General features: G+C 42.4%; 1 protein-coding gene across 2 annotated transcripts in view; it reads left to right on the top strand.

The window, feature by feature from the left end:
• Window positions 1–13,888, top strand: part of tusc3 (tumor suppressor candidate 3) — an 88,809-nt gene that overhangs the window by 59,387 nt on the left and 15,534 nt on the right. The window contains exon 8 of one of the 2 annotated variants that reach the window (XM_010888452.4): window positions 7,844–7,918. The exons of the other annotated variant lie outside the window; for it this stretch is intronic. Coding sequence (XP_010886754.1) covers window positions 7,844–7,918 — 75 coding nt within the window. The remainder of the gene's footprint in view (window positions 1–7,843; window positions 7,919–13,888) is intronic. 2 annotated transcript variants of the gene reach the window in all.

The following is a 13,888-nucleotide window of genomic DNA, read 5'->3' as shown; positions in this document are numbered from 1 at the left end:
AAGGCTGTTCTACCTATAGCCTTTGAAATAGGTTACAGAATAGCATCTTTATGGGATTTTGCCTTTACCACAATGGCTGTCATTTTCACCCCATTATGGGACCTTGAGGGTTTATGACATAGCGCTTTTAGTCATTCAATGGGATCTATATGATTCTTTCTGTCCAATCTGGCAGTGTTCCCTTCGTACAATGTGCTCTCGTCGGGGTATTGTTATTGGGGTATTTTTCATCTTTTCCCATTTCACTCCCCCCGGTATGCTGCACCTGTGAACGTTTTTGTTCAGATGCGTGCGGTGCCGAACTCCTTTGTTACCTTGCTTCTCTGGAGTTGTGTTGGAGGGAAAAATTCATGGGGGAAGGGGGGCTAAGATTGCCGGGCAGCGGCTTCTCTCCTTGCTTTAGCCATCTGGCTCAGGTGGTGTGTTTGTTACCGTCTGGTCCGGTGCACATTTCAGAAACGGGCTCCCGAGCAGAATTCCTTTTTCGAATTGAAATTGATCCTTGATAAAGTGTTTGTCTTGGGCCTTGTGTGGACAGGGGCTCCAGATTGGGGGACATGTGGAATGCAGACGCAAAAGGAAAAACACAAAAGCACGTATGCATTACATCACCAGATGCACCCCTTCTCTTTCTCCACATTTAAGTTTGACTCCTTTTATACACTGCTAAAAAAGATTTTGGTAACACATAATCATCACAGTATCACGTCAAGTCAGTCAAACTTCCTGGATATCAATCTGTCCATTTAGGAAGCATAATGTTTGTGAATCAATGTCACCTGTTCTGATGCAAATGAAAGTGACAACAGGTGCACTGGAGAGGCTACAGCAAGACAACCCCCAAAGAGGGAATGGTTTTGCTGGTGGTGGCCACAGACAATGATTCTGATTGATTCTTCCCTAATTTAGCATTTTGCTAGTGTCCTTGTCACTACTGGTGGCGGTACCTACTGGTGGCGGTATCATTCACGTTGCACAGGTAGTCCAGCTCCTCCAGGATGGCACATCCATACGTACAGTCTCAAGAGCATAGAGGAGATAACAGGAGATGGGCCGTTACATGAGGAGAGCTAGACAGGGCTGTAGAAGGGCATCAACCCAGCAGCAGGACCAGTATCTGCTCCTTTGTGCGAGGAGGAACCGACCAAACTCTTTCAGACCAAACTGTCAGTAACAGACTCCATGAGGGTGGCATGAGGGCCCGACGTCCTCTAGTGGGACCTGTGCTCACAGCCCAGCACTTTTGCGGTATCTTATGTTTGTGCTATTTTTACGAAGCTTGTGCACTAGTTTCTCTGGACTTTGTATCCTACGTACCACCCATTTCTTTGATACCAGTGGGTAAGTTAGGTAGCGGGGCACCTATCCGCTACAGACGACTTCCAGTTGTCTACCTTGTTCCACCTGGTAAAGGGCTTTCTGGATCCAATCATCATATCAACTTGACGGACTGTTCAACTTTCTCCCTTCCACTGTTCAGTGCTTGGTGCTAATTTTGTCGGCTAACACTGTCTGGCTAGCACCCCTCCTTCATTAATATGGCGCTAAACTATTCCAGCTTGCAACTCCGACGACTTAATCCCGCAACCACTCCTGGATTGAATATCTCCATCATTAAAGAACTTGGACTTCTTCGCCGCCCTCGTTACATTCATAGAGGCTCTGGCCAAAAGTTAATCTTACATAACCTGCCAAGCTGCTCTGCTACAGACATTACATCTCTCTGGTCGTCCGTTGCATCAGAGTACCGTCCCTCCAGCTACCATAAACACTGGAAATATTGCGAGACCTCTGCCCTGCAGCATGGAATCTCTGCAATCTGGATCCCAGTCTGCCACACGGGGGAAGAAGTGGAGGACGTCATCAAAAACATCAAGCCGTCCACCTGTGCCCTGGATCCTTTCCCTTCAGCCTTGCTGAAGGCCAACATATCTGCAGTCTCTCCTTTCATAACCAAGATCTTTAACCATTCTCTCCTAGTCGGCCATATTCCATCAGCGTTAGAAACTGCTGTCATCCGACCTCTCCTGAAAAAACCCACTCTGGATCCAGAAGTTCTCACCAACTACAGGCCCATTTCCAGTCTTCAATTCCTATCAAAAGTTCTGGGAAAAACTGTTGCAGCACAACTTCACAGTCACCTCAAACACAATAACATGTTTTAAAAGTTTCAGTCTGATTTCCGCACTGGTCATAGCACAGAAAAAGCCTTGGTCAGGGTCACCAACGATCTCCTAATGGCAGCAAATACTTGTTCTCCATCTCTACTCATCCTCCTGGACCTAACAGCTGCTTTTGATACAGTTGACCACAACATCCTCCTCCACCGCCTACCATTGGACTCTCAGAAAATGTTCACAAACGGTTTATCTCATACCTTACTGGTACAACCGAGTATGTTGCCCTGGGCAAAGCCAAATCACACACCCACAACATCACCTGCGGCATCCCTCAGGGCTCTGTGCTGGGCCCCACCCTCTTCTCCATCTATATGCTCCCCCTGGGCAAAATCATTTGCAGACATGGTATATCATTCCATTGTTATGCTGATGACACACAGCTCTACCTTAGGACAACCCGCTCCTTTTCTGCTTCCCTGCCAACATCTACACTGACCACCTGCTTGTAGGCGTGGATGAAGCTCAACTTCCTTCAGCTGAACAGTTCAAAAACGGAAGCTGTTGGCACACCACATCAGATCCGCCTTTCCACCATCACCCATATCACTTTCTCTGGCCAATACATCTCCCTCTCCACATCCGTCACCAACTTGGGTGTTAAAATGGACTCTCAACTCACCTTCGACACCACATCAGACAGCTCTGTAAGACATCATTCTACCACCTCAAGAACATCACCCAAACTCCGTCCAACACTCACCCTGGGAGATGCAGAGAAGATGCAGGCTGGAGCACTGTAATGCACTCCTCATCGGGATCTCTGGCAAGAGCATCAAGAAACTACAATACATCCAGAACAGCGCTGCCAGGATCTTGATGAGGGTGCGCAAGCATGACCATATCACCTCCATTTTGAAATCTCTTCACTGGCTCCCTGTCCCACTCAGAATTGAATAAAAGGTCTCCCTCCTCACCCACCATTGCCGTCACAGACATGCTCCCCTTTACCTACAGGCACTCCTCACGTACCCTCCGATCTGCAACCACAAACATCCTCCAAACCCACAGAACCAAGCCCTGCAGCATGAGGCCCTTGATTTCTTTTGTATCTTTATATGCTCTGTAGTACATTGAGATTGATCAAACGTAAAGTGCAATACAAATAAAGTGTATTATTATTACCCAGACTGCTGTTAGGGATGAAATCCTCAGACCCATCATCAGACCTTACACTGGTGCAGTGGGCCCTCCTGGTCCAGGATAATGCCTGGCCTCATGAGACCTCATATAGGCAGTTCCTGGATGATGATGGCATTGGTGCCATTGACTGGCCCTCACGTTCTCCAGACCTGAATCCAATTGAGAACCTCTGGGACATTATGTATCGGTGCATCTGATGCCACCAAGTAGCGCCACAGACTGTCCAGGAGCTCACTGATGCCCTGATCCAGGTCTGGGAGGAGATTCCCCCGGACACCATCCGCCGTCTCTTTAGGACCAAAAGGTACTTAAAGGACCCTAGGACCATGAGGAAATAGACTGTCTGGTTTGAAGAGAGCAAAATCAAACTATTTGGTATGAATGCCATGTGCTATGTCTGGCAGAAACAAGGTACCTCTCATCACCTGGCTAATGCCATCCCTACAGTGAAGCGGCAAGGACTGGGAGAGTGGTTGAGGGAATGATGAACAAAAAATACAGAGAGATCCTTGAAGGAGATCCAGAAGACATAGAACCTCAGACTGGGGCAAAGATTAATCTGTCAGCTTGACAACAACACAAAGCACACAGCCAAGACTTTGCAGGAGTGGCTTCAGGACAAGTCTGTGAATGTCCTTCAGTGGCCATGCCAAAGCCAAGACTTAAAGCACATTTAGTAGATATGGAGAGACCTGAAGAACTCCATTAATTGACACTCCCCATCCAATCTGACAGAGCTTGAAAGGATCTGCAAAGAAACTGCCTATATCTGGGGTGCAAAGCTGGTAGAGGCATGCCCAAGAAGACTTGATGCTGTGATCGCTGCCAAAAGCGCTTCTGCATAGTACTTCAATTTCAGTTGGCACGCATTTCTAAAAGCATGTTTTCACTTTGCCATTATGGGTATAGGGAGTGTATAGTGAAAAATATTTAATTAATTAATTAAAATAACTTAACAAAATATGGAGAAAGCGAAGGTGTCAGAATACTTGTTGTTCTTGATCCTAGGGCCCTGTTTGTAATGGGCTCATGCAAACACACTGAAATGATGCAATTTTGAAAAGTTTGGAGAAAAGCAACCTTGAGAATTAGCCTAAACCCCCATTCACCCCCCCCCCTCCCCACACACACACACAAACCCACACACACACAGCTGGCAGTGGCGTTCAGTTCATTAGCAGTATCTCCAGCCTCCTCCGGTTTTAATTCCACTTTAATTAGACTGGTTTGTTTGCTCTCTTCTGTTCCCAAACACATAAAGTCCGTGAGCCTGGAGGACCATTTGGCTGCTTGGCCAGATGAGAGTCTGGTGTTTGGGAAGCAGGTGTGTGTCTGCTTCACCGTGTTCCTGTGTGTGCTTGGGAGTGCGTGCGGGTCACTCTCGCAAAACTTTCATTTGACCAAAACATTTTGAAGTGTACTCCCCCCCCCCCATTAATTTCTACTTGGTTCACTTTTCACACCGGCCGCTGAAATTTGCACAAGCAGCGTTTCCCGGGTTTCAGCTGCATACATACTGCTCCACCATCAACCCAACCTCTTTACGCTATTGCCCAAAGCCATGATCACGTGTAACTAATTCCCCTTCAATTCTCAATTGCCCAAGCAAACAGCAAAATGACCTTTAAAAGACAACATCTGATGGCAGTACGAGTAACGTGACACGAAATCTTAACACACACACACACACTCTTAACGCGCACACAGTCTCCCCACATTGGTTTTAGTTGAATCACTGTTTTTATTCATTAGCAAGACTGTTCTGGTCTGTCAATGTGTCAGTGTTCTTCTTCATTTGTTTGGTGGATTATGTGGACCCCAGGAAGAGCTGCTTTGGGAGGAGCTAATGAGGATTCTCATAAACAATAAATAAACTCCCTCAGGCTTGTCAGGTGCCTGCAGAAGCCGAGGTCGTCAGTCAAGTGAGCGTGTTCTTATGCTTCTGATTATTATTGTAATATTATTATATTATCATCTGCGTATATATTGAAAGGAAAGAAAATGATGTTGTAATGAGGAATATGCGTTTGGCCGTTAAGGCCCCTTAGCTCCATATGCAAATAGTATAGCACAGCTATTACGAGTCCGAAGATGATTGACCACATCTATGAAGCCCGTTTATGCCTCTGTAGGTAAGGTAAACGGATCTCTGACTTTTACCTCGTTTAGGTTTTTGCCCATTTTGGTAATGAGAGGGATCCTGTGAAATCTTCAAGAAGTTCATGAAAGTTTTATTCACCCTAGATGAGTAAAACTTTCAAAAACTAATTGACGATTTTATAGGAATATAAAAATATGACTGCAATGAGAAACATGGCCACAGATACAGTCTGTACATAATACTAAAGTTTATATTTCAACTAGTTTCCTAGTTTTAGAATTTCTATGCAGGCTATAGGAATATATGTAATATTTTAATGAGTTTCCATTTTCTCAAGTAAAATGCTCAAAAATAAAACCAATAATTTGTTCAGGAATCATTTGTAAATGTGAATTTGCTATCACAAATTTGAAAAAATACTGGCAGAAATATAAAGTATGTTCAAAATTGAAATCTGCACCATCAGTTGATTCTATAGATTAATTTGATGATGTTTAAAAACCGTGTTTCCTGTGTCTGTCTGTCTGTCTGTCTCAGGCCTTATTCTTAGGAACATATTTACATAATGACACATGCTGCTTCCAAGCCTTTTAGCATGTGTCCCAGTGATATTTGGCTGCCTCACGCAATCTACTTCAGCCAGGAAAGTAGCCATCAAAAATATCCAAATGATTTCCAGATTAAATGTCTGACAGCCTCTGTATGGTAACTGTGTACCCTTCCTTGGCCATGTTTATGTTTCCCCTACTTTCCTTAAGATGGATTAACTACAGGTCTCTCTGGATAAGTGTATACTAAATGACTAAAATGCCAATTGTATATCTTGTCAAAAACAAGCACTTTTATTCAGTGTGATCTACAGTTGAATGTGACAGATACATTTCATCTATGGCATTTTGGGGGTACAAGTCTACAGTCATTGAATATCACATCATACTATAACTAGTAGAGGAGAGATGCTTTGCCAGTGTGGAGACTTCACTTAGAAAATGACAAAGTCCAGCAAGAGAAACGTAGTGAATAACCGAGATGTACAGTGGGGAGAACAAGTATTTGATACACTGGCGATTCTGCAGGTTTTCCTACTTACAAAGCATGTGGAGGTCTGTCATTTTTATCATAGGTACACTTCAACTGTGAGAGACGGAATCTAAGACAGAAATCCAGAAAATCACATTGTATGATTTTTAAAGAATTAATTAGCATTTTATTGCATGACATAAGTATTTGATCACCTAACAACCAGTAAGAATTCCGTCTCTCACAGACCTGTTAGTTTTTCTTTATGAAGCCCTCCTGTTCTCCACTCATTACCTGTATTAACTGCACCTGTTTGAACTCGTTACCCGTATAAAAGACACCTGTCCACACACTCAATCAAACAGACACCAACCTCTCCACAATGGCCAATACCATAGAGCTGTGTAAGGACATCAGGGATAGAATTGTAGACCTGCACAAGGCTGGGATGGGCTACAGGACAATAGGCAAGCAGCTTGGTGAGAAGGCAACAACTGTTGGCGCAATTATTAGAAAATGGAAGAAGTTCAAGATGACAGTCAATCTCCCTCAGTCTAGGGCTCCATGCAAGATCTCACCTTGTGGGGCATCAATGATAATGAGGAAGGTGAGGGATCAACACAGAACTACACAGCAGGACCTGGTCAATTGACCTGATGAGAGCTGGGACCACAATCTCAAAGAAAACCATTAGTAACACACTATGCCGTCTTGGATTAAAATCCTGCAGCGCACGCAAGGTCCCCCTGCTCAAGCCAGCGCATGTCCAGGCCCGTCTGATGTTTGCCGAAACACACAGACAGGGCAACTAAGGAGTGGCTCTGTAAGAAGCATCTCAAGGTCCTGGAGTGGCCTAGCCAGTCTCCAGACCTGAACCCAATAGAAAATCTTTGGAGGGAGCTGCAAGTCCGTATTGCCCAGCAACAGCCCCGAAACCTGAAGGATCTGGAGAAGGTCTGTATGGAGGAGTGGGCCAAAATCCCTGCTACAGTGTGCGCAAACCTGGTCAAGAACTACAGGAAACGTATGATCTCTAATTGCAAACAAAGGTTTCTGTACCAAATATTAAGTTCTGCTTTTCTGATGCATCAAATACTTATGTCATGCAATAAAATTCAAATTAATTACTTAAAAATCATACAATGTGATTTTCTGGATTTTTGATAAAAATGACAGACCTCCACATGCTTTGTAAGTTGGAAAACCTGCAAAATCGGCAATGTATCAAATACTTGTTCTCCCCAATGTAAGTAGTATTTTCCTTTAAAAGGATAAAAGAAAAACATTGTTAGTTAGATCTCAGCGTCCCTGCACCTGGGGTACACACACACGCATGCATGCGCACACACGCATTATTACACATACACCACGGTTGGTCCGTTTCCTTGACAACTGCCCACAGATGCTGCCATCACTATGGGGATGGTCCTACTCAACGAGGCGGCGACGTCCAAAGGCGATGTGGGCAAGAGGCGAAGTGAGTGGTTCCTTCAGTACTCTGTATCACAGCCAGAATAATGACTGTCATTACCATTCAACAGGCAGGCTTCCGGAGGCCCATCTAATGCACTGCTGATTGTCTACAATACCTGGTAGTCAATTGGTGAAATATTAGATAGATGGTTTGTCAGTGAGTCCACTAGAAATCTAAATGAATAGAACAGGCGTCCCCATTCAAGTCAGTTACGGCGTAATGGCTGTGAGGCTTCAAGTCAGACCTATTTACAGTATTCGGTTTGCAGTTTAGTAGTCCTGCTATATTCCAAACTGTTGAATGGAAACTGATTATTTACGGTGAGTATGGAGGAACTTCGTATTGCAATGAGGACTGTCTTTGGGTCATCTACTTGCCATGCTGTAAACTGCATGATGAATTGTGTATGAGTGTAATCCTGGTTTTATTGTGTGCAAAAAAACTCAAATTTGTTAGCCAAATTATTTGCTATTAGCAGTTTAGGGGCCAGATTAAGGGTAAAGCTTTATTAAAGATAGATTTAGATGTTAATTTGATGTTAATGCATTTAGGTTTGGTGAGTGAGATGAAGGTTAGGTTAAGGGTTAGGTTTAGGATTCAGAGTTGGAAACATGGATTTCTGTGTTAGGATTAGGGTTCAGTTCTCCAAAACCTGTGTGTGTGGCAATGATTTTTTCCACAAAAACTAAACTGTCAAAAACGCTGCATAATGTAGTAAGATACACATTAAATATTAACTGTATAATAGCACGTAATAATTGCATAATGAGAGCAATAAAAAATGTTTGGTTGGACTTCAGGTGTTGAATGAAGAATTAAGAAAAAAATAATTGGTATTATATGTGCCAATGTTTTTTAAGCCACATATGGTTGTTGTCTTATTATATTCCTTAAATATTAAATAAATTTAGAAAAGAACACTTTTATATACACATGGGATGATTAATATATTGGCTTCAAATCACTCTTTCTAAAGTACTGCCTCAAAGAGAATTTGAAGAGGTTGATGCCAAAATGAGATTAACACCGTCTTTTCACAGTTTAGTGTTTTTTCCCTGTACTCATGCTGTTATTACATTTTCAGAACATTGACTTAAGGTTTGCTTAAATATATTCCTTTTTTAATATAAATATACAGTATATCTATTGTTTAGCTGGAATGGAATTTGTGTATAATATTTACTGTATTTGACACATACGTTATGTTGTTGTCTCCATGGCAACACATGTTAATAAAGGGGGCTAAATATTAGCAAAGCGATGAGCTTTACCTACTAAGGTTCATTTTGATCTAAAGAAACCCTTTTGGGGGGGGGGGGGGGTTGTTGTAAGGCAAAGTGTTCTACTTGAAACCTTTAACATCCTACGGACCCTATCATTTTTCCCAGCCTGCTCTTTTGCAAACATTGTGTTTTGCACTGATAGGTGGATTCATTTCATGTTACATGAATATTTGTTTTGTCAACCTATACAGTTGTCTGAGCTACTCCAATCTCCCAGTTTTTGGATCCCTTTCCGTTAGTCAGTATTGTCCTCGTTGCAATCTTCCCCATCCTGGCAGTAATTTTGAATGCAGGCTTCGGATGATTAATTATTCTACTTCAGGATGAATCCAAATAAGAATTACAAATTCCTTTGTAAGCCAAAATAATAAGTGTGCCCTGTAAACCATTGGTTTCCTAACACCACTGTGTTAGGTTGTATCAGGTACCTTAAAGAAGATAGGATTATATGCTATTTATTGTCAAGGCTTCAATTCTGCCTCTATTGATAAGGAGTGTGAAACCATACGTTACATGGTTCTTGGTAGAGCCCTCTACAAAGTATTTCCCAATGGAAACAAACTGTATCCCCCTTTTGGTTTCTACTTAGTACCTTTTTTTGTCTATAGTCAGTCTTACATATAGATCTTATATTACTGTACATATGTATTCATTGTTTAACGTTTCATTTTATATTTATCTCACAAATGCATCATTTGTTGGAATGTGCTGTAGTTACTACATTTTCAGCTCATTGAGGTACATTTATATAAGTTTGCAATAGTCATGGCTACCTTGCAAATGGACAGATATAGGTCTATCATTTTGCCATGTACAGTATATATACATATTGAGTGTGTGTGTGTGTGTGTTTCGATGCGTGCGTGTCTGTGTTTGCATTTTGAAAATTATTCCGAAAATGTTTGCTGTTTTGGGTCCATAGCTTTTCATTTTTAACCATCCCCCTTACAATCTCAAGTTAGCCATCACTGTGACTTTTTCCAAAAGATGTGCAACATTACATATTCATGATCGATGTCAACGAGAATATTAAACTGATGCCAGAAATGTTTTGAACCAAAATAGCATGTCGACGTTAACAGCAATTGGTTCTAGAATAAACCAGTGGATAGTTATTTCGCAACAGGGGAAAATGTAAACAACGAGAACACATTTTTTTTTGTTTTTTTATAGAGTAGCAAGTAGGGTTTGTATTATCTAATGGAAACTTGTTCCACCCAATGGAGGGAGGACTTATTTTAAGTAGCACTGTAATTCTCTGGCCGTGCAGTTACGTTGTCGGTCCATCTAATCCCCAAAGATACATCAGCAGATAATGAAGTGGTTAAAGTCAATGATGTGAAATGTCATTGTGCCCGTCCGCAACACACGCCCTGATAGCTGATGTTTGTAAGTTGCTCTGGACAAGAGCATTCTACTAAATTACACAAACGTGTAAAAACTATTAACGCAATACTTTCTTCTATTTCTTTGATTTCTGACAATACACTGATCATTTTGTGAAATAATTTCGCACTCGGTAGTGACGACTGAATATGTTTGAACAGGTGGTCGTATGAGTATTGTCATTTGCTGTTTCATATGCAGTCGGTGTGCTGTATTCAGAATAAGTTGAGAAATAGATTAAACACTTCCCAGACAGTAAAATGATGGCAACAAGAGGTGCATATTCCTTTGGGTGTGGCTTGAGCATTGCCTGTGTGTGTGTGTGTGTGTATGTGTGTGTGTGTGTGTGTGTGTGTGTGTGTTTGCTTGCTTATCTGGAAACTCAATCACACACAACATTAAACTAGCCGTCTCTTTATAATTGTTACACTGAAAATACTAATGAGATAACTTTCCATTCTTTTCCATCACGCACCCAGTCACTGCTTTGATAGCATACAAGCATTTGTCTCTACCTTTCATGATACAGTTAAGTAGACTTAAGATTGGGTGGTTGAGTGGGTTTGTTACCCCCTTAACACCCCTTTAACAATATAAAGTTAATGCAAATTAATGTTTATCATCACCATCATAAGCATCCCTTTTAGCATCCATGCTTACAAGCCTTTGAAATGCTAATTAGCATGCTAGGATCATGGTCTTGTTACAGAGTTTAAGACAGCGGTGGAATCAGGGGTTGGCTGATCTTTGATCTCGTGTGCTAATCCTGAAAAGCACAGCCCAAACCAAGCTGTGTGTAGCTAATGACTGAAATAATAATCACTGCTTGAAAGTGCTCTTGTGAAAAAGAAAACAGGCCATATTGTACATAAATCATTGGATCAAGTCCCCGTTGAATCTCTTGGATCCTCAGTTTTCCTGGTCCGGAATCGGATTTAGCTTAGCGTGATAACCAATAGACGCAAATCTATTAAAAGGTTAATCTCTCTCAATCAACAGCTTTGAAGGTTCTCTGTAATCAAGCGTTAAAATCTTCAAAAACACGAACCAGTGTAAACGGAGAGAGAGCAAGGGCTTGGTCAAGTTTCAATTAAGGAGAAATAACTGACCTCTACCACATACACTACATGCACTTAGACGGAGAAGCGCTAACAACCTGCCGTCATAAACGCACACTGAATTGGAGCAGCGGACCTGTCAGCACAGCTATTGGTACTGATGTGATTGCAGTAAAAACATACACACACACACACACACATACACACACACACCAAATGAAAACCTCTGTATCTGCCGGGTGAAATGAAAAGCTAATGGAGCCTCGATCAGAGCCAGTTAACCCCAGCCTGACGAAGGTCTCCGCCAATTCCATGATCACTAGCCTGAAGCAAATGAGTCTGTCGCGAACTACTGTTAAAAAAAAATCCACACATGAGGCTGTTGCTAATTACTCTTTAATAGCATGGTAAAAAATCCAACGGGAGAGATGGTCACCTTATTGCACAGGAAGTGCATGGGCCTAGCAGACGGTTATCTGGATCATCTCTCTACATGGCACACTTGACAGTCACATTGGTCATGTAACCAGCATCCAGCAAACTTGTCCAAACTTGTCTGGTCTTTCAGTTTTTATCTAGGAGTACTGTGCCAACGAGGATTTAAAGACAGCGTTTTTCCTAAGTGAGGTACAGCTAGCCTGTTCATTTAAAGTGCTTTACTTAGACACCTGCAATTTAGTTTTAAAGTAAGCTAGCTAAGAAGCTGCTTTAAGGTGGATCATTTAACAGTTTGCTGCAGAGTGGTTGGACCTATGTAGATGAGTTCACACCGTCTAGCTTGCGAGACAGTCAACTTGAGGGGGGTTAATAACTACCAACCGAAACTACGTCATTGCACAAAGATTGTTTTTCCACAGAAAGAATCCTACTCGGCGGTCGAGTCAGGAACTGATTACATAGTGGCGCTAAGTCTCCCGTCTTCTCCCTGAATACGTAAATCATCTAAATGAGGCACTCCGTGACCAGTTTGTCAGTGCACTTAAAATAGAAATACAGCAAAAATTGCTGTCTGATCTTTAGGTGTCACTGTGCTTGTGAGACTGTCAAGGTAACTGAGACGCATCTAGCAGCACACTTTAGTTTGAAGGAAAACTTAGAACCGCCTCCAGGTGTGGTGCGCAATTTCAAACAAACAAAATGTCACCAGCAGGGCTGAGTGTATAGAAGAGTGGGAGAACATTATCCAGCCAATCGCAGCATGTTAATGCAAAACAAGAGGAGAGCGAGTTCTCTGGTCAACAACCTCCGGGGAGTGTGCAGGTGCGTGGCCCACCACAGGGATCGGAAGCGCGCGGAGAGGTAAGACCACCCTGTCCGAAAACGTGACCGCAGGCATCAGCTGAAACAACAGTAGGATCTGTCAATGCTGTTGTGAGGACAGCGTTGCGCAACTCACGCCGGATTCGAAAACCGGCATTCCCAAAAGCTGGGCGGACGCACTGAACCAAAAAGTTGACGGGGTTGAACGAGCTGGAAGGCATGGGCGTCATTTAAAGAACGTACGGGAGAGAACGGGCACCACAATGTTGGTTTCAAGGGTTGACGGGTCAAAATGGATCTTCAAGGCTACAATCAACCAGCATTTTGAAGGAAGGACATACAGTAGTGCCCCATACAGAGGACCCATTCACAACATAGGCTGGAGGCGCTCCGTGTTTACAGATTGTCAGATGCTTGCCAACAGCTTTTTCTGAATGTATTATAAGGGATGGGGTGTAGTGAATTTCTTAAAAGGAAGGGATGTAGTAAATTGATTGCCCATTATGATGACCTTGGTAAAGTAACCTACATCAAGCAAACTTGGCCGGACATAATCATTGTTTTTTTTCATTTGAATAACTTGATGTTCCAATCCTGAATTCTGATTGGCTAAACGCCGTGGTGTGTTGGAGGGTATTATGTAATGTTACTTTTTAGTTTTCTAATTGTGTTGGTAGCATTGTCTCAATGAACAGCTTTTAGCCGTGCTATTTTGGCCAAAACATTCCCCGCACGACTACTGCTGTATTGACTCCAGGATAGGTGTGATGAAGTGATAAAAGTTAAATTAACTGAAATGAATGCTATTGTGTGGATTCAGCTGCCCTGTTTGATTTCATTAGATTGCGCTTTCAATATGTTTTATTACATTGTCTCTATCCTGGTTGATGTAATAGAATGACTGGATTGAATTTGTTTATCAGATGGGACAACTCCTGTAGCCTGTTGTTTGGGAATTAGATTAGTATCGGGTGTAATGTATTTCC

The sequence above is a fragment of the Esox lucius genome, chromosome 25 (assembly GCF_011004845.1).
Source record: "Esox lucius isolate fEsoLuc1 chromosome 25, fEsoLuc1.pri, whole genome shotgun sequence".
Taxonomy (NCBI): domain Eukaryota; kingdom Metazoa; phylum Chordata; class Actinopteri; order Esociformes; family Esocidae; genus Esox; species Esox lucius.
This window is presented reverse-complemented; position numbering and strand designations above follow the sequence as displayed.